The sequence below is a fragment of the Salvelinus fontinalis genome, chromosome 10, assembly GCF_029448725.1.
Source record: "Salvelinus fontinalis isolate EN_2023a chromosome 10, ASM2944872v1, whole genome shotgun sequence".
Classification (NCBI taxonomy): domain Eukaryota; kingdom Metazoa; phylum Chordata; class Actinopteri; order Salmoniformes; family Salmonidae; genus Salvelinus; species Salvelinus fontinalis.
This window is the reverse complement of record NC_074674.1, coordinates 1,044,675-1,066,411: the sequence shown is the minus strand read 5'-3', so window position 1 is coordinate 1,066,411 and position 21,737 is coordinate 1,044,675. Positions and strand designations below refer to the sequence as shown.

The 21,737-nt window shown below is 44.1% G+C and overlaps 1 protein-coding gene across 3 annotated transcripts in view; it reads left to right on the top strand.

Annotated features, from left to right (window-relative positions):
- LOC129863330 (disks large homolog 4-like) overlaps positions 1–21,737 on the top strand; it is a gene marked incomplete at its 3' end in the record, with an annotated part of 135,506 nt that overhangs the window by 12,824 nt on the left and 100,945 nt on the right. The window contains 1 exon segment of one of the 3 annotated variants that reach the window (XM_055935226.1): positions 16,652–16,799. In XM_055935226.1, coding sequence (XP_055791201.1) covers positions 16,758–16,799 — 42 coding nt within the window. 3 annotated transcript variants of the gene reach the window in all.

The following is a 21,737-nucleotide window of genomic DNA, read 5'->3' as shown; positions in this document are numbered from 1 at the left end:
AGAGTTGAATAGTACACCCTCATGGTCAGTGTGAGAAGAGAGTTGAATAGTACACCCTCATGGTCAGTGTGAGAAGGGGGTTGAATAGTACACCCTCATGGTCAGTGTGAGAAGAGAGTTGAATAGTACACCCTCATGGTCAGTGTGAGAAGGGGGTTGAATAGTACACCCTCATGGTCAGTGTGAGAAGGGGGTTGAATAGTACACCCTCATGGTCAGTGTGAGAAGAGAGTTGAATAGTACACCCTCATGGTCAGTGTGAGAAGGGGGTTGAATAGTACACCCTCATGGTCAGTGTGAGAAGGGGGTTGAATAGTACACCCTCATGGTCAGTGTGAGAAGGGGGTTGAATAGTACACCCTCATGGTCAGTGTGAGAAGGGAGTTGAATAGTACACCCTCATGGTCAGTGTGAGAAGGGGGTTGAATAGTACACCCTCATGGTCAGTGTGAGAAGGGAGTTGAATAGTACACCCTCATGGTCAGTGTAAGAAGAGAGTTGAATAGTACACCCTCATGGTCAGTGTGAGAAGGGGGTTGAATAGTACACCCTCATGGTCAGTGTGAGAAGGGGGTTGAATAGTACACCCTCATGGTCAGTGTGAGAAGAGAGTTGAATAGTACACCCTCATGGTCAGTGTGAGAAGAGAGTTGAATAGTACACCCTCATGGTCAGTGTAAGAAGGGAGTTGAATAGTACACCCTCATGGTCAGTGTAAGAAGAGAGTTGAATAGTACACCCTCATGGTCAGTGTGAGAAGGGGGTTGAATAGTACACCCTCATGGTCAGTGTGAGAAGGGGGTTGAATAGTACACCCTCATGGTCAGTGTGAGAAGAGAGTTGAATAGTACACCCTCATGGTCAGTGTGAGAAGAGAGTTGAATAGTACACCCTCATGGTCAGTGTGAGAAGAGAGTTGAATAGTACACCCTCATGGTCAGTGTGAGAAGGGGGTTGAATAGTACACCCTCATGGTCAGTGTGAGAAGGGGGTTGAATAGTACACCCTCATGGTCAGTGTGAGAAGGGGGTTGAATAGTACACCCTCATGGTCAGTGTGAGAAGGGGGTTGAATAGTACACCCTCATGGTCAGTGTGAGAAGGGGGTTGAATAGTACACCCTCATGGTCAGTGTGAGAAGAGAGTTGAATAGTACACCCTCATGGTCAGTGTGATAAGAGAGTTGAATAGTACACCCTCATGGTCAGTGTGAGAAGAGAGTTGAATAGTACACCCTCATGGTCAGTGTGAGAAGAGAGTTGAATAGTACACCCTCATGGTCAGTGTGAGAAGAGAGTTGAATAGTACACCCTCATGGTCAGTGTGAGAAGAGAGTTGAATAGTACACCCTCATGGTCAGTGTGAGAAGAGAGTTGAATAGTACACCCTCATGGTCAGTGTAAGAAGGGGGTTGAATAGTACACCCTCATGGTCAGTGTGAGAAGGGGGTTGAATAGTACACCCTCATGGTCAGTGTGAGAAGAGAGTTGAATAGTACACCCTCATGGTCAGTGTGAGAAGGGGGTTGAATAGTACACCCTCATGGTCAGTGTGAGAAGAGAGTTGAATAGTACACCCTCATGGTCAGTGTGAGAAGAGAGTTGAATAGTACACCCTCATGGTCAGTGTGAGAAGGGGGTTGAATAGTACACCCTCATGGTCAGTGTGAGAAGAGAGTTGAATAGTACACCCTCATGGTCAGTGTGAGAAGAGAGTTGAATAGTACACCCTCATGGTCAGTGTAAGAAGGGGGTTGAATAGTACACCCTCATGGTCAGTGTGAGAAGAGAGTTGAATAGTACACCCTCATGGTCAGTGTGAGAAGAGAGTTGAATAGTACACCCTCATGGTCAGTGTGAGAAGAGAGTTGAATAGTACACCCTCATGGTCAGTGTGAGAAGGGGGTTGAATAGTACACCCTCATGGTCAGTGTGAGAAGGGGGTTGAATAGTACACCCTCATGGTCAGTGTGAGAAGAGAGTTGAATAGTACACCCTCATGGTCAGTGTGAGAAGGGGGTTGAATAGTACACCCTCATGGTCAGTGTGAGAAGGGGGTTGAATAGTACACCCTCATGGTCAGTGTGAGAAGAGAGTTGAATAGTACACCCTCATGGTCAGTGTGAGAAGAGAGTTGAATAGTACACCCTCATGGTCAGTGTGAGAAGAGAGTTGAATAGTACACCCTCATGGTCAGTGTGAGAAGAGAGTTGAATAGTACACCCTCATGGTCAGTGTGAGAAGAGAGTTGAATAGTACACCCTCATGGTCAGTGTGAGAAGGGGGTTGAATAGTACACCCTCATGGTCAGTGTGAGAAGGGGGTTGAATAGTACACCCTCATGGTCAGTGTGAGAAGGGAGTTGAATAGTACACCCTCATGGTCAGTGTGAGAAGAGAGTTGAATAGTACACCCTCATGGTCAGTGTGAGAAGGGGGTTGAATAGTACACCCTCATGGTCAGTGTGATATGAGTTAATATGAACCAGATCGTCAGGTCTTAACGTCTCATCCCTCTTCAAGAGGAAACCCAGTTCTTTCCCCCTCTCCTATCCTGTCTCTCTCTTTCTCTTCTTCCTCTCTTCTCTTGTCACACTCCCTTTGTCTCTCATCCTCCTCCTTTATCATATTCCCATACTACCTCTTTCACATCCTCTAATCTTCCCCTCCTCTAACCTCCCCCTCATCTAACCTCCCCCCTCCTCTAACCTCCCACTCTCCTCTAACCTCCCCCCTCCTCTAACCTCCCCCTCCTCTAACCTCCCCCTCCTCTAACCTCCCACTCTCCTCTAACCTCCCCTCTCCTCTAACCTCCCCCCTCCTCTAACCTCCCCCTTCTCTAACCTCCCACTCTCCTCTAACCTCCCCCTCCTCTAACCTCCTCCCTCTTCTAACCCCCCACTCTCCTCTAACCTCCCCCTCCTCTAACCTCCCCCTCCTCTAACCTCCCCCTTCTCTAACCTCCCACTCTCCTCTAACCTCCCCTCTCCTCTAACCTCCTCCCTCCTTTAATCTCCCACTCTCCTCTAACCTCCCCCCTCCTCTAACCTCCCACTCTCCTCTAACCTCCCCCTCCTCTAACCTCCTCCCTCTTCTAACCCCCCACTCTCCTCTAACCTCCCCCTCCTCTAACCTCCCCCCTCCTCTAACATCCCCCTCCTCTAACCTCCACCCTCCTCTAACCTCCTCCCTCCTCTAACCTCTCTTTTCCTATTATGCCTTTTCTCTCCATTTGTCTCTTTCCTCTCCTCCATTTGTCTCTTTCCTCTCCTCCATTTGTCTCTTTCCTCTGCTCCATTTGTCTCTTTCCTCTCCTCCATTTGTCTCTTTCCTCTCCTCCATTTGTCTCTTTCCTCTCCTCCATTTGTCTCTTTCCTCTGCTCCATTTGTCTCTTTCCTCTCCTCCATTTGTCTCTTTCCTCTCCTGCATTTGTCTCTTTCCTCTGCTCCATTTGTCTCTTTCCTCTCCTCCATTTGTCTCTTTCCTCTCCTCCATTTGTCTCTTTCCTCTCCTGCATTTGTCTCTTTCCTCTCCTGCATTTGTCTCTTTCCTCTCCTCCATTTGTCTCTTTCCTCTCCTCCATTTCCATCCTTCCTGCTTCTTCCACCCCTTTAATCTCCTGAATTCACCTCTTTCCTCTTTTCCCCTTATCTCCCTTCTCTCCTATCCTAGCTCACCACCTCCTTCCCTCCTATCCTCTTTTCCCATCCTCCCCTATCCCCTGTCTCCTCTCCACTCCCTAGGCTTTCCTCATTAGTGTTTCTACAGATGAATTATACATTTGACTAGATGTAGTCAAAGTCAGCACTTATAGTCTGTGTGCGCATTAGTGGCCTTCCTGTATGTATGTATGTATGTATGTATGTATGTATGTATGTATGTATGTATGTATGTATGTATGTATGTATGTATGTATGCATGTATGCATGTATGCATGTATGTATGTATGTATGTATGTATGTATGTATGTATGTATGTATGTATGTATGTATGTATGTATGTATGTATGTACAGTACCAGTCAAAAGTTTGGACACACCTACTCATTCAAAAAAAAATCTTTAGTTTTTACTATTTTCTACATTGTAGATTAGTAGGGAAGACCTCAAAACTATGAAATAGCACATATGGAATCATGTAGTACCCAAAAAAGTGTTAAGTAAACAAATCAAAATATATTTTAGATTTTAGATTCTTCAAAGTAGCCAACCATTGCCTTGATGACAGCTTTGCACACTCTTGGCAATCTCTCAACCAGCTTATCCTGGAATGCTTATCCAACAGTCTTGAAGGAGACTGTTGGATAATCCACATACGCTGAGCACTTGTTGGCTGCTTTTCCTTCACTCTGCGGTCCAACTCATCCCAAACCATCTCAATTGTGTTGAGGTCGTGTGATAGTGGAGGCCAGGTCATCTGATGCAGCACTCCATCACTCTCCTTCTTGGTCAAATAACCCTTACACAGCCTGGAGGTGTGTTGGGTCATTGTCCTGTTGAAAAACAAATGATAGTCCCACTAAGCGCAAACCAGATGGGATGGCGTATCGCTGCAGAATGCTGTGGTAGCCATGCTAGTTAAGTGTGCCTTGAATTCTAAATAAATCACATACAGTGTCACCAGCAAAGCACTCCCACAACATCACACCTCCTTCTCCATGCTTCACAGTGGGAACCACACATGCAGAGATCATCCGTTCACCTACTCTGCATCTCACAAAGACACGGTGGTTGGAACCAAAAATATCAAACGTGGACTCATCAGACCAAAGGACAGATTTCCACCGGTCTAATGTCCATTGCTCGTGTTTCTTGGCCCAAGCAAGTCTCTTCTTCTTATTGGTGTTCTTTAGTAGTTGTTTCTTTGCAGCAATTCAACAATGAAGGCCTTATTCACACAGTCTGAACAGTTGATGTTGAGATGTGTCTGTTACTTGAACTCTGTGAAGCGTTTAGTTGGGCTGCAATCTGAGGCTGGTAACTCTAATGAACTTATCCTCTGCAGCAGAGGTAACTCTGGGTCTTCCTTTCCTGTGGCGGTCCTCATGAGAACCAGTTTCAACATAGCGCTTGATGGTTTTTGCGAGTGAACTTGAAGAAACTTTCAAAGTTCTTGAAATGTTCCGCATTGACTGACCTTCATGTCTTAAAGTAATGATGGACTGTAATTTCTCTTTGCTTATTAAGCTCTTCTTGCCATAATATGGACTTGGTCTTTTACCAACTAGAGATATCTTCTGTATACCACCTTGTCACAACACAAATTATTTTCTCAAATGCATAAAAAAAGGAATTCCACAAATTAACAAGACACACCTATTAATTGAAATGCATTCCAGGTGACTACCTCATGGAGCTGGTTGAGAGAATGCCAAGAGTGTGCAAAGCTGTCATCAAGGCAAAGGGTGGCTACTTTGAAGAATCTCAAATATAAAATATATTTTGATTTGTTTAACAAAAACAATGACATTTCTAAGTGACCCCAAACTTTTGAATGTTAGTGTATTTTGATTTGTTTAACTATTTTTGGGTTCCTACATGATTCCATAAGTGTTATTTCATAGTTTTGATGTCTTCACTACTATTGTACAATGTAGAAAATAAAGTAAAAATTAAGAAAAACCCTTGAATGAGTAGGTGTGTCCAAACTTTTGATTGATAGTATATACAGTATGCATGTATGTATGGGGTGGCAGGTTGCCTAGTGGTTAGAGCTTTGGGCCAGTAAACAAAAGGTTGCTAGATCAAATCCCTGAGCCGACAAAGTAAAAATCTGTTGTTCTCCCCCTGAACAAGGCAGTTAACCCACTGTTCCCCGGTAGTCCGTCTTTGTAAAGAAGAATTTGTATGTATGTGGCTGGTTGGCTGCTTTGCTTTAGCTCCAGTGTGAACATCTTTCCACCAGCTGCCAGCTTTAGCCTCCATGTTTGTAGAACTGCACCACTTGACGCTGTGCTGCCAGCTCTACCTGGTATCTTTAAGAACAAAAATGAATATTATTAGTGACAATCTAAAGTTGTGCAGTGTGTGTGTCGGGGAGGATGGGGATTGAGAAGCTGTTGACTGCTGCTGCCTAGTCTGTAGGATGGAGTTCAGCGGTCATATCTGAGGCCCCCTCACCACTCACACACAATCAAACAAACCCAGCCACTTCATTATTCATTCAGCTGCTTCTGCACACAACTCTGCTCAGCTTAACTTGTCTGACAAGACTGTGTGTCTCTTGAGTGCGCGTGTGTATGTTCACAGTGTGTACCGGTGTGTGTTTAAGCCATGTGTATGTGTATATTCCAGAGTAGGTGTGTGAGGAAAGTATCTCTATTTGCAATATGTATGGTGTGTTGAAAATGTGCAATTTGTGAGTCCATGTGGGTATATATAGTATGTGAACTCATAATGGAAACTCATAATGCATGAATGAATATCAAGTATGCATTTGAAAAGTGCATTTTCAGTGATAGTAAAATGTAAGCAAGTTAAATTCTATCCTAGTGTGTATGCGTCATTTGCCAAGGGGTCTGTGTTGAACTGCTAAGGCAGATAGCTCATATTTGATTTCCAGTCCAGGACATAGGCCAGGACACAGGCCAGAACACAAGCCAGGACACAGGCCAGGACACAAGCCCGGGTACACAAGCAAGGACACAGGCTCTGTCCTCTGTCCCTCCACCAGCCGTGTGTGTGTGTTCAGCCACAGGGCCAGAGGAGCAGAGGCACTGGTCCTGTCACAGTGCTCCCGGGGTGCTGTTATCTATTGTCTTACTACTGTCTAATTCACTACTTCTATTCCTCCCTCCTTCACTGTCTCCTCAAGCATGATTCCATTCTCTTCATCTCCTACTCTAAACCTCAGTCTCTCTTTCAGAGATCTATTGAATGTGTTTATATTCGTTCTCATGAAAGGTCTTAGAATAAGTCATAATTTGACATTATAAACTGGGTGGCTCAAGCCCTGAATACTGATTGGCTGACAGCCGTGGTAAATCAGACCGTATACCACGGGTATGACAAAACTTATTTTTACTGCTCTAATTACATTGGTAACCAGTTTATAATAGCAATAAGGGACTTCAGGGGTTTGTGTTATATAGCCAATATACCACGGACAATATATCCAGGCACTCCGCGTCACGTCACGCTTAAAAACAGCCCTTAATTGTGGTATATTGGCCATATACCACACCTCCTCTCGCCTTTTTGCTGAATTATACCATAGATTTTCTTTGCAGTAAGACTTAGTAGAATGAACACTCTATCTCTCACAGACTGCAACTCACACGTCACAACCCACTTCACCACACTCAACCCTACATCTATACAAAGCCCCAAACCCACACACTCAGACACCCCTCACACTGTGCCCTGAATCCACACACTCCAACCTATTCAAACACAAAGCCACACACCTACAGATGTACACACTACACACATTGTACAGTCAGAAAAATAAACCCACCCACACACAAACCACTAACAACCAAGCACACTGACTCGAATGGGAGAGAATAAGAAACAGTGTCAACCTTTGTCCCAATCCTAATTGAATTCTAGATGTTGTATTCAACACATAATCCACACACAGACCCTGTTTCATGGCTCTAGTCTTCATCTACCTGTTTGATGCTGTTTGTGTCACCGCCTGCCTGGGATTGGTCCCTACTACAGATGACAGGTTGGATCGGCTGGGGACTAGGTCCCTTCACATTGGGTTAGAAGGTTCATGCTGCAACATGACCCATCCCTAGTGTATTCACTGCTGAATGCCTGTCTGGTAACATTGCTGAATGCCTGGCTGGTAACAATGCTGAATGCCTATCTGGAAACACTGCTGAATGCCTGTCTGGTAACACTGCTGAATGCCTGTCTGGTAACACTGCTGAATGCCTATCTGGTAACACTGCTGAATGCCTGTCTGGTAAAACTGCTGAATGGCTGGCTGGTAACACTGCTGAATGCCTGTCTGGTAAAACTGCTGAATGGCTGGCTGGTAACACTGCTGAATGCCTGTCTGGTAACACTGCTGAATGCCTGTCTGGTAAAACTGCTGAATGGCTGGCTGGTAACACTGCTGAATGCCTGTCTGGTAACACTGCTGAATGCCTGTCTGGTAACACTGCTGAATGCCTATCTGGTAACATTGCAGAATGCCTGGCTGGTAACACTGCTGAATGCCTGTCTGGTAACACTGCTGAATGCCTGGCTGGTAACACTGCTGAATGCCTGTCTGGTAACACTGCTGAATGGCTATCTGGTAACACTGCTGAATGCCTGTCTGGTAACACTGCTGAATGCCTGTCTGGTAACACTGCTGAATGCCTGGCTGGTAACACTGCTGAATGCCTGTCTGGTAACACTGCTGAATGCTTATCTGGTAACATTGCTGAATGCCTGTCTGGTAACATTGCTGAATGCCTGGCTGGTAACACTGCTGTATGCCTGGCTGGTAACACTGCTTAATGCCTGTCTGGTAACACTGCTGAATGCCTGTCTGGTAACATTGCTGAATGCCTGGCTGGTAACACTGCTGAATGCCTGTCTGGTAACACTGCTGAATGCCTGTCTGGTAACACTGCTGAATGCCTGTCTGGTAACACTGCTGAATGCCTGTCTGGTAACATTGCTGAATGCCTGTCTGGTAACACTGCTGAATGCCTGGCTGGTAACATTGCTGAATGCCTATCTGGTAACACTGCTGAATGCCTATCTGGTAACACTGCTGAATGCCTGGCTGGTAACACTGCTGAATGCCTATCTGGTAACACTGCTGAATGCCTGTCTGGTAACACTGCTGAATGCCTGTCTGGTAACATTGCTGAATGCCTGTCTGGTAACACTGCTGAATGCCTGGCTGGTAACATTGCTGAATGCCTATCTGGTAACACTGCTGAATGCCTATCTGGTAAAACTGCTGAATGGCTGGCTGGTAACATTGCTGAATGCCTGTCTGGTAACACTGCTGAATGCCTGGCTGGTAACATTGCTGAATGCCTATCTGGTAACACTGCTGAATGCCTATCTGGTAAAACTGCTGAATGGCTGGCTGGTAACATTGCTGAATGCCTGGCTGGTAACACTGCTGAATGCCTGGCTGGTAACACTGCTGAATGCCTATCTGGTAACACTGCTGAATGCCTGTCTGGTAACACTGCTGAATGCCTGTCTGGTAACACTGCTGAATGCCTGTCTGGTAACATTGCTGAATGCCTGTCTGGTAACACTGCTGAATGCCTGGCTGGTAAGACTGCTGAATGCCTATCTGGTAACACTGCTTAATGTCTGTCTGGTAACACTGCTGAATGCCTGTCTGGTAACATTGCTGAATGCCTGTCTGGTAACATTGCTGAATGCCTGGCTAGTAACATTGCTGAATGCCTGGCTGGTAACACTGCTGAATGCCTGGCTGGTAACACTGCTGAATGCCTGTCTGGTAACACTGCTGAATGCCTGGCTGGTAACACTGCTGAATGCCTGTCTGGTAACACTGCTTAATGCCTGTCTGGTAACACTGCTGAATGCCTGTCTGGTAACACTGCTGAATGCCTGTCTGGTAACATTGCTGAATGCCTGGCTGGTAACACTGCTGAATGCCTGTCTGGTAACACTGCTGAATGCCTGGCTGGTAACATTGCTGAATGCCTGTCTGGTAACACTGCTGAATGCCTGTCTGGTAACATTGCTGAATGCCTGGCTGGTAACACTGCTGAATGCCTGTCTGGTAACATTGCTGAATGCCTGTCTGGTAACATTGCTGAATGCCTGTCTGGTAACACTGCTGAATGCCTGTCTGGTAACACTGCTGAATGCCTATCTGGTAACACTGCTGAATGCCTGTCTGGTAACACTGCTGAATGCCTGGATGGTAACACTGATGAATGCCTGTCTGGTAACACTGCTGAATGCCTGTCTGGTAACACTGCTTAATGCCTGTCTGGTAACACTGCTGAATGCCTGTCTGGTAAAATTGCTGAATGCCTGGCTGGTAATTTTGCTGAATGCCTATCTGGTAACACTGCTGAATGCCTGTCTGGTAACACTGCTGAATGCCTGTCTGGTAACATTGCTGAATGCCTGTCTGGTAACATTGCTGAATGCCTGTCTGGTAACACTGCTGAATGCCTGGCTGGTAACACTGCTGAATGCCTGTCTGGTAACACTGCTGAATGCCTGTCTGGTAACACTGCTGAATGCCTGGCTGGTAACACTGCTGAATGCCTGTCTGGTAACACTGCTGAATGCCTATCTGGTAACACTGCCTAATGCCTGTCTGGTAACACTGCTGAATGCCTGGCTGGTAACATTGCTGAATGCCTGTCTGGTAACACTGCTGAATGCCTGTCTGGTAACACTGCTGAATGCCTGTCTGGTAACACTGCTGAATGCCTGTCTGGTAACATTGCTGAATGCCTGTCTGGTAACATTGCTGAATGCCTGGCTGGTAACACTGCTGAATGCCTGGCTGGTAACACTGCTGAATGCCTGTCTGGTAACACTGCTGAATGCCTGGCTGGTAACACTGCTGAATGCCTGTCTGGTAACACTGCTGAATGCCTGTCTGGTAACATTGCTGAATGCCTGTCTGGTAACATTGCTGAATGCCTGGCTGGTAACACTGCTGAATGCCTGGATGGTAACACTGCTGAATGCCTGTCTGGTAACACTGCTGAATGCCTGTCTGGTAACACTGCTTAATGCCTGTCTGGTAACACTGCTGAATGCCTGGCTGGTAACACTGCTGAATGCCTGGCTGGTAACACTGCTGAATGCCTGTCTGGTAACACTGCTGAATGCCTGTCTGGTAACATTGCTGAATGCCTGTCTGGTAACACTGCTGAATGCCTGGCTGGTAATATTGCTGAATGCCTATCTGGTAACACTGCTGAATGCCTGTCTGGTAACACTGCTGAATGCCTGTCTGGTAACACTGCTGAATGCCTGTCTGGTAACACTGCTGAATCCCTGTCTGGTAACACTGCTGAATGCCTGTCTAGTAACATTGCTGAATGCCTGTCTGGTAACACTGCTGAATGCCTGTCTGGTAACACTGCTGAATGCCTGTCTGGTAACACTGATGAATGCCTGGCTGGTAACACTGCTGAATGCCTGTCTGGTAACACTGCTGAATGCCTGGCTGGTAACACTGCTGAATACCTGTCTGGTAACACTGCTGAATGCCTGGCTGGTAACATTGCTGAATGCCTGTCTGGTAACACTGCTGTATGCCTGTCTGGTAACACTGCTGAATGCCTGTCTGGTAACACTGCTTAATGCTGTCTGGTAACACTGCTGAATGCCTGGCTGGTAACATTGCTGAATGCCTGTCTGGTAACACTGCTGAATGCCTGTCTGGTAACACTGCTGAATGCCTGTCTGGTAACACTGCTGAATGCCTGTCTGGTAACACTGCTGAATGCCTGTCTGGTAACATTGCTGAATGCCTGGCTGGTAACACTGCTGAATGCCTGTCTGGTAACATTGCTGAATGCCTGTCTGGTAACACTGCTGAATGCCTGTCTGGTAACATTGCTGAATGCCTGTCTGGTAACATTGCTGAATGCCTGGCTAGTAACACTGCTGAATGCCTGGCTGGTAACACTGCTGAATGCCTGGCTGGTAACACTGCTGAATGCCTGTCTGGTAACACTGCTGAATGCCTGGCTGGTAACACTGCTGAATGCCTGGCTGGTAACACTGCTGAATGCCTGTCTGGTAACACTGCTGAATGCCTATCTGGTAACACTGACTAATGCCTGTCTGGTAACAGTGCTGAATGCCTGGCTGGTAACATTGCTGAATGCCTGTCTGGTAACACTGCTGAATGCCTGTCTGGTAACACTGCTGAATGCCTGTCTGGTAACACTGCTGAATGCCTGTCTGGTAACATTGCTGAATGCCTGGCTGGTAACACTGCTGAATGCCTGTCTGGTAACACTGCTGAATGCCTGTCTGGTAACACTGCTGAATGCCTGGCTGGTAACACTGCTGAATGCCTGGCTGGTAACACTGCTGAATGCCTGTCTGGTAACACTGCCTAATGCCTGTCTGGTAACACTGCTGAATGCCTGGCTGGTAACACTGCTGAATGCCTGGCTGGTAACACTGCTGAATGCCTGTCTGGTAACACTGCTGAATGCCTGTCTGGTAACACTGCTGAATGCCTGTCTGGTAGCATTGCTGAATGCCTGGCTGGTAATATTGCTGAATGCCTGGCTGGTAACACTGCTGAATGCCTGTCTGGTAACATTGCTGAATGCCTGTCTGGTAACACTGCTGAATGCCTGTCTGGTAACATTGCTGAATGCCTGTCTGGTAACATTGCTGAATGCCTGGCTGGTAACACTGCTTAATGCCTGTCTGGTAACACTGCTGAATGCCTGGCTGGTAACACTGCTGAATGCCTGTCTGGTAACACTGCTGAATGCCTGTCTGGTAACATTGCTGAATGCCTGGCTGGTAACACTGCTGAATGCCTGTCTGGTAACACTGCTGAATGCCTGGCTGGTAACACTGCTGAATGCCTGTCTAGTAACATTGCTGAATGCCTGTCTGGTAACATTGCTGAATGCCTGTCTGGTAACACTGCTGAATACCTGTCTGGTAACACTGCTGAATGCCTGTCTGGTAACACTGCTGAATGCCTGTCTGGTAACATTGCTGAATGCCTGTCTGGTAACACTGCTGAATACCTGTCTGGTAACACTGCTTAATGCCTGGCTGGTAACACTGCTGAATGGCTGTCTGGTAACACTGCTGAATGGCTGGCTGGTAACACTGCTGAATACTTGGCTGGTAACACTGCTTAATGCCTGGCTGGTAACACTGCTTAATGCCTGGCTGGTAACACTGCTGAATACCTGTCTGGTAACACTGCTGAATACCTGTCTGGTAACACTGCTGAATGGCTGTCTGGTAACACTGCTTAATACCTGGCTGGTAACACTGCTGAATGCCTGGCTGGTAACACTGCTGAATACCTGTCTGGTAACACTGCTGAATACCTGGCTCTGGCTGGCTGGCTGGATGGCTAGAGACATATCTCAGAAAAGAAAAGACTGGTATGAAATAATGTCCCTTGGTGTCAAGGGAGACGGTGGGATCCATACAAGACATTCCCTTTATCCCACACTGTATAAAGATGGCCATGATGTCTCCTATAGGAGTGTCAGAGGTATTATTAGCCTTGCGAATGCATCAGATACTATGACAGTGCTCTTATCATACTCTTCAACATAGAGTAGGCTGACACCTTGTGGCATGATGTATAAGTGCAAGAAAATGGGAATTTAGCCCAGGGACACTACTTCTACTACTTCATTACTCATTTTACGTCATTACATTCATTATATTCCTGTACAGTAGCCTAGATCCTAATTGGCGTAGCGTCTGTCGTTTTTCAACCATTATGCGTTCTCGTCATGGGATGAGACCACTGAAAAATAAGGAATCAGTAAAGAGAATGACAATGAATATGACTCCTGCATTAGCCTAGTGGTTTGTGAACATTGACTGTTTTCCCTACTCTGTTAATCTGAAATTCTGGTCGGAAAAAACGGGTAGGCTTAACCTGCTGCATTCCAAAAAAACGGCTCCTCTGAATGCCTAAGTCTTTGATGTCGATGACGTGCTCTCTAGTGTTAATGGCGTAAACTGCTACCTCCATATCTGTCACAGGCAGGACTGAATAGAGAGAAAACATGACAGATCAATTAACTGATTATTGAAGGCACAAACATACACATTTGAGTGGTTTGTTTGTCTCTGACTCTGTATCTTCATGTTCCTCTTATGGGTGATGTCGGTTGCTTAGCAACCAAGCTATCAGGGCCCGTTTGTTGCCATGACAACATGGCAGGGGTATCATAGAGAGAAAAGATATGAAAGGCGAGGGAAGGAGAAATGAGAGAGGGGCTGAGAGACCAAGAGAGCGAAAGAGGAGGGGGTAGAGAGAGAGTGATGAGAGAGCGAGGGAGCATGAGCACAGAGTGAGACATGGTGTTGATGAGTGTTGATGATATAAAACCTGGAGTGTGCAGGTAGGAGGGTGACATCGGCGTAGGCGGTAGCAGAGAATAGGAAATGAACACTTTTTACATGGTAACGTAGTATTTACGCGTTCTATATAATGTAGATGTTCTGTGTTATACACCATTTGTTGAGTACTGTGTCAATGAAAATTACTAAATGGCTGTTAGATTGCTTTAATCATAGATACAAAACATTCTAGTTCAAATACCCTCTATCTAATACAATAGGGCTCTCAGTCCAACCTCAGCTGCAACCCAGTTCCATGGGGCCTAGTCCAGTGGAGTCAGGGCTGTTTACCTGCTGTTTCACACCCCCTCTGAACCAGTAGTGGTGTGTGGCTAAAATCACTGGGGAAGCCAGGAAAAAAGCCATATTACAACCTATGTGTTGTGATAATTGCGTTGTTTGCTCAATAACCTGTTAATGAATATGCCTTGCGACCGTGATTATATAGGCCTAAAGGCCGAGACATTAAGAAGACACAGTGGCAGAATAAATTCAACCACACTTTTGTTTTATCACAAAACCCGATAGCAACCTCTGTCCAGTGAAGTCCACAAAGCATATTGCATGTACAGTAACAGACAGTTACATGACCTACAGCATGGTCAAGCAAGTTAATGTTTCTGGATTTTTCGGCTCACTAAACAACTATTGATATAGAACCACAGAGAGTTACTACAAGTCACAAAGAAAACAGGCGCTGCCTCCACTATTCCAGCACCATTTCAACTTCAACATCATCTAATCACCTCTACTTAGTCTAATGCAGTGACAACTAAAAGATACCAAACACAATTTAGTCCAATCAACGTAAGCTAAATATGATGTGGCTGTCCATGGTTGTGCTTTCTCTGTGTGTGTGTGTGTGTGTGTGTGTGTGCACGTTTGTGCAAGTAGAAAAAATATGTTGACTCACCCTACTTGTAGAGAAACACCAATGCCATCCTCCTTTCTTTCATGTTGATGAAACGGTCTATCACTCGGTCATACAGTACACACTTTTAGTTTTTGTTGTCCTAGGCTACCTGGCTAAAATGCTTGCTCGCTAGCTTAACTTCAATTCATGGGCAACGTTAGCAAGTTAATATCAGCCTTCTACATCTAGCTACATATTGAACTTCCATCCTCTCAGGCCAGGGGCACAATGTATGAATTAATGGTTGGATTAGAATTGCCATTGTAGCCGAATCCCTATCTCCATCCATGGATCATTTAGGAAAGGGCCAACTTTAGCTAGCCACCGGAGGACAACAACACAACGAGATGCATCAATTTAAGTTATTTCTGTCAATGACATGTGCTCTCAATGCGATTTGATAGGAGTGAGGTCAAAATCCAAGCGGGCTTCCCTGTTCGCTCGGGCGGATGCTTTCACCAGAAAGGTACATTAAGCCTCTTGCAAATTGAAGGAACATTTTGAAACACAGAGAGACAAAAGATAAATAATTTTATATGTTTTAAAAAAAAAGAAGCCTTGGGAGAAGTCTGGCTTCTCTTGGCATCCATGAATACATGCCACTGCTCTGAACAGACTGAAAATGACATAATATTATGTAGCTGTGCTATGAATGTAGTTGGCTCTGGGCTAGCACATAGACCTTTACCCTGTTTACACCTGGTATTTGTGTTACATGCTCTGTGGCCACATCCACTCACATGAATCCATAGTGGGCAGGTGTGGATGGATGCTATAACCCAGATAGGGCTGGGCTCAGGCAAATCAACCTCCTGAGGTGAATGTGTTCTGTGGCTATAGGTTGTTTTGAAATTGAACCAGCCAGTGGGTCATTTGAATTGCAGATGAGTTGGCCTAATACTACTACTGTTGCTTAGGTAGCTCCACATCATGTTGATTATAATGTGTACTCCAAGTGCTGCCAGAACAAAGTTGGATATTATAAGCAACTTTAATTGACCATGCACAGGGCTTGTCTAAAATGACAAATACTTTGGTTGAATTCAATGCTAGTCCAAATTTGAACATAGATTTTGTTTAAAGCTGAAATGATATCACAGTCCAATACCATGTTCCTCCACTGACCTGAGTCATATAGGAGGAATCCAAATGAGTAAATGAACGGAAAGGTATGTTAGAGAGAGAGAGGGAGGGAGGGAGGGAGGGAGGGAGGGAGGGAGGGAGGGAGGGAGGGAGGGAGGGAGGGAGGGAGGGAGGGAGGAGGAGGGAGGGGCAGAGGTAGGGAGAGGAGTGGAGGGGTTGAGGGGATATGAACAGTACTGTTATGTTTGAAGGGAAGAGCAGAAATAACATGCAAAAAGCGTAGGTGAGGTCTACACTCACTCTCTCTTCCTCTCTCCTTCTCTCTCTGTTTCACTCTCTTCCTCTCTCTTTCTTTCTCTTCCTCCCTCTCTCCCTCGCTCTCAATCTCTCTCAATCCCCCTCTCTCTCTCTCCCTCTCTCCCCTCCCTCTCTCACTGGCTGTGACGAACATATTTTGTGAGTCACGGCTGGATCAGTCAACCAGCTCTCTCTGTTCAGACCCTAGACTTAACACTGAGACGTAGCCAACACCAACTCTGGCTTCCAGGAAAAACTCTCTCTCCTCATCTGCTACGATAACCCCCTTCCCCCTCCCTCTTTTCCCCTCCCCGTCTCTTTTTTATTCCCCCAGCCCATTCACAGTCTCCCATCGCTCTCTCTCTCTTTCTATTCCTCCGTCCCTCCTTTCCTCCTTTACTACGGGCGTCTGAGAGGCTGTTTTTCTGTGTGTCTCGCTCATGAAGGGCCGCAACAAGCTCCCTTCGCTCTGCTCGTGTGTGGTAGGTAGATTTACCTCTGTGTCTTTCGGTATTACCCCTCATTCGTCTCTCCGTCTGTGTCTGGCATGTCGGGTCAAAGTGTTGTTGATGAGTGATAGTTGCTGTGGGAACGGTGGTCCCTGTCAGCCTGGTTGTATGTCGGTCTGTCTGTAGGTCTGTCTGCCTGGTCACCTATAGCTTAGCACCAATAGGAGCTGGAGGTAAAAAGTCTGTTTTTGTCGTATGTTGTGCATGCTGTGTTTGGGTGTGTTCCTTAGATTTATAGTTATGCAGTCATGTACGTATGTGTGTGTGTATGGAAGGGTGGGTTGAATCAGCGTATGAACGTGGCCTGGCATATGTGGTGTGTGTGTGTGTGTCAGGGTAAGTGCGTATAGAGAGTGGTTCTAGTGGACTTGTTGAAGACAGGAGTACATGCCTCCTCTGGTTTTGTGTTAGATTATATTTATTTGGGTGCGTTTGGAAGGTTGTTTCTCTGTACAGTATGTGTGTATGTATAGTGTTTGTATGTACAGTATGTGTATGTATAGTGTTTGTATGTACAGTATGTGTGTATGTATAGTGTTTGTATGTACAGTATGTGTATGTATAGTGTTTGTATGTACAGTATGTATGTATGTATAGTGTTTGTATGTACAGTATGTGTATGTATAGTGTTTGTATGTACAGTATGTGTGTATGTATAGTGTTTGTATGTACAGTATGTGTATGTATAGTGTTTGTATGTACAGTGTGTGTATGTATAGTGTTTGTATGTACAGTATGTGTGTATGTATAGTGTTTGTATGTACAGTATGTGTATGTATAGTGTTTGTATGTACAGTGTGTGTATGTATAGTGTTTGTATGTACAGTATGTGTATGTATAGTGTTTGTATGTACAGTGTGTGTATGTATAGTGTTTGTATGTACAGTATGTGTATGTATAGTGTTTGTATGTACAGTGTGTGTATGTATAGTGTTTGTATGTACAGTATGTGTATGTATAGTGTTTGTATGTACAGTATGTGTATGTATAGTGTTTGTATGTACAGTGTGTGTATGTATAGTGTTTGTATGTACAGTATGTGTATGTATAGTGTTTGTATGTACAGTGTGTGTATGTATAGTGTTTGTATGTACAGTATGTGTATGTATAGTGTTTGTATGTACAGTGTGTGTGTGTATAGTGTTTGTATGTACAGTATGTGTATGTATAGTGTTTGTATGTACAGTATGTGTATGTATAGTGTTTGTATGTACAGTGTGTGTATGTATAGTGTTTGTATGTACAGTATGTGTGTATGTATAGTGTTTGTATGTACAGTGTGTGTATGTATAGTGTTTGTATGTACAGTATGTGTATGTATAGTGTTTGTATGTACAGTATGTGTATGTATAGTGTTTGTATGTACAGTATGTGTATGTATAGTGTTTGTATGTACAGTATGTGTATGTATAGTGTTTGTATGTACAGTATGTGTATGTATAGTGTTTGTATGTACAGTATGTGTGTATGTATAGTGTTTGTATGTACAGTATGTGTATGTATAGTGTTTGTATGTACAGTATGTGTATGTATAGTGTTTGTATGTACAGTGTGTGTATGTATAGTGTTTGTATGTACAGTATGTGTGTATGTATAGTGTTTGTATGTACAGTGTGTGTATGTATAGTGTTTGTATGTACAGTATGTGTATGTATAGGGTTTGTATGTACAGTATGTGTATGTATAGTGTTTGTATGTACAGTATGTGTATGTATAGTGTTTGTATGTACAGTATGTGTATGTATAGTGTTTGTATGTACAGTATGTGTATGTATAGTGTTTGTATGTACAGTATGTGTATGTATAGTGTTTGTATGTACAGTATGTGTGTATGTATAGTGTTTGTATGTACAGTATGTGTGTATGTATAGTGTTTGTATGTACAGTATGTGTGTATGTATAGTGTTTGTATGTACAGTATGGGTGTATGTATGTACAGTATGTGTATGTATAGTGTTTGTATGTACAGTATGTGTATGTATAGTGTTTGTATGTACAGTATGTGTGTATGTATAGTGTTTGTATGTACAGTATGTGTATGTATAGTGTTTGTATGTACAGTGTGTGTATGTATAGTGTTTGTATGTACAGTATGTGTATGTATAGTGTTTGTATGTACAGTATGTGTGTATGTATAGTGTTTGTATGTACAGTATGTGTATGTATAGTGTTTGTATGTACAGTATGTGTATGTATAGTGTTTGTATGTACAGTATGTGTGTATGTATAGTGTTTGTATGTACAGTATGTGTGTATGTATAGTGTTTGTATGTACAGTATGTGTGTATGTATAGTGTTTGTATGTACAGTATGTGTATGTATAGTGTTTGTATGTACAGTATGTGTATGTATAGTGTTTGTATGTACAGTATGTGTGTATGTATAGTGTTTGTATGTACAGTATGTGTATGTATAGGGTTTGTATGTACAGTATGTGTGTATGTATAGTGTTTGTATGTACAGTATGTGTATGTATAGTGTTTGTATGTACAGTATGTGTATGTATAGTGTTTGTATGTACAGTATGTGTGTATGTATAGTGTTTGTATGTACAGTATGTGTATGTATAGTGTTTGTATGTACAGTATGTGTATGTATAGTGTTTGTATGTACAGTATGTGTATGTATAGTGTTTGTATGTACAGTATGTGTGTATGTATAGTGTTTGTATGTACAGTATGTGTATGTATAGGGTTTGTATGTACAGTATGTGTATGTATAGTGTTTGTATGTACAGTATGTGTATGTATAGTGTTTGTATGTACAGTATGTGTGTATGTATAGTGTTTGTATGTACAGTATGTGTGTATGTATAGTGTTTGTATGTACAGTATGTCTGTATGTATAGTGTTTGTATGTACAGTGTGTGTATGTATAGTGTTTGTATGTACAGTATGTGTATGTATAGTGTTTGTATGTACAGTATGTGTATGTATAGTGTTTGTATGTACAGTATGTGTATGTATAGTGTTTGTATGTACATTATGTGTATGTATATTATTTGTATGTACAGTATATGTGTATGTATAGTGTTTGTATGTACAGTGTGTGTATGTATAGTGTTTGTATGTACAGTATGTCTGTATGTATAGTGTTTGTATGTACAGCATGTGTATGTATAGTGTTTTTATGTACAGTATGTGTGTATGTATAGTGTTTGTACGTACAGTATGTGTGTATGTATAGTGTTTGTATGTACAGTATGTGTGTAAGTGCACAAATGGGAACATGAGAGCATTGATTAGTTACTGGTAGCTCAGGTCTCCCCCAGGCTTAGTTACTGGTAGCTCAGGTCTCCCCCAGGCTTAGTTACTGGTAGCTCAGGTCTCCCCCAGGCTTAGTTACTGGTAGCTCAGGTCTCCCCCAGGCTTAGTTACTGGTAGCTCAGGTCTCCCACAGGCTTAGTTACTGGTAGCTCAGGTCTCCCCCAGGCTTAGTTACTGAGTGGACATAAACAGGGCCTGAGCTGTCTGGCCATTATTGTGTGTTTGTGTGCGTGTGTGTGTGCGTGCGTGCGTGCGCGTGTGACAGTCTCGCTGTGTTTGTTGTGTCTCAGGGTGGTGTGTGACATTCTCGCTGTGTTTGTTGTGTCTCAGGGTGGTGTGTGACAGTCTCACTGTGTTTGTTGTGTCTCAGGGTGGTGTGTGACAGTCTCGCTGTGTTTGTTGTGTCTCAGGGTGGTGTGTGACAGTCTCACTGTGTTTGTTGTGTCTCAGGGTGGTGTGTGACAGTCTCGCTGTGTTTGTTGTGTCTCAGGGTGGTGTGTGACAGTCTCACTGTGTTTGTTGTGTCTCAGGGTGGTGTGTGACAGTCTCGCTGTGTTTGTTGTGTCTCAGGGTGGTGTGTGACAGTCTCGCTGTGTTTGTTGTGTCTCAGGGTGGTGTGTGACAGTCTCGCTGTGGTTGTTGTGTCTCAGGGTGGTGTGTGACAGTCTCGCTGTGTGTGTTGTGAAACAAGGTGAAATGTATGTCAGGTCATTGTTAAATAAATTATTCAATGTGGATGTAATTCACGTACAGAAGAACCTCCATTTTACATGGAAATACAGGAAGAACATGTGTTTTCAAAAGGGGTCACGTATATACGACCCCTGTCTTAAGTGACCAACCTTCTTGTTTACTGTGCCTTTAAAGAGGCAACAGGTCTCTGGCTTTACCACTCTTTGGCAGAATTCCTGACACAGAGGAAAAATATGTGAAGATATGCTGTGATCTTTTCCTGTAATGTTTACCAATCAATTGATTAGAGACCCCCACGATTGGACCATATTGTTCCAGCCCACCACTATAGCACACCTGATTCAGCTAGTCAAATGACCAAGTCTTTGATTAGGAGTGAATCAGGTGTACTTGTTGAGCTGGAACAAAAATGTTTAGTCCTGTGGGTCCCTGACAAGGTTTTTCCTTTTCATGTTGTCCAACACTGTTGCTGTAGGCCTTTAACAGGTACAGATGTAGGATCTTAATTTGATCACTCCTTTGTTGCTGATAATTTTCCTGCACTGCGGGAAATGCAGACAAGCTTTTTGATTTACATAAATTCACTGAAAACTGGTATTTTATGAGGATCCCCATTTGCTGTTGCGAAAGCAACAGCTACTCATCCTGGCGTCCACATAGAACATGAAACATGACATAATACAGAACATTAATAGACAAGAACAGCTCAAAGACAGAACTACATACGTTTAAAGGTTTTGTGATAAAAACCTTTAAATGGAGCTATGTACAGGGAGTACCAGATCAATGTGGAGCTATATACAGGGAGTACCAGATTAATGTGGAGCTATATACAGGGAGTACCAGATCAATGTGGAGCTATATACAGGGAGTACCAGATCAATGTGGAGCTATATACCGGGAGTACCAGTACCAGATCAATGTGGAGCTATATACAGGGAGTACCAGATCA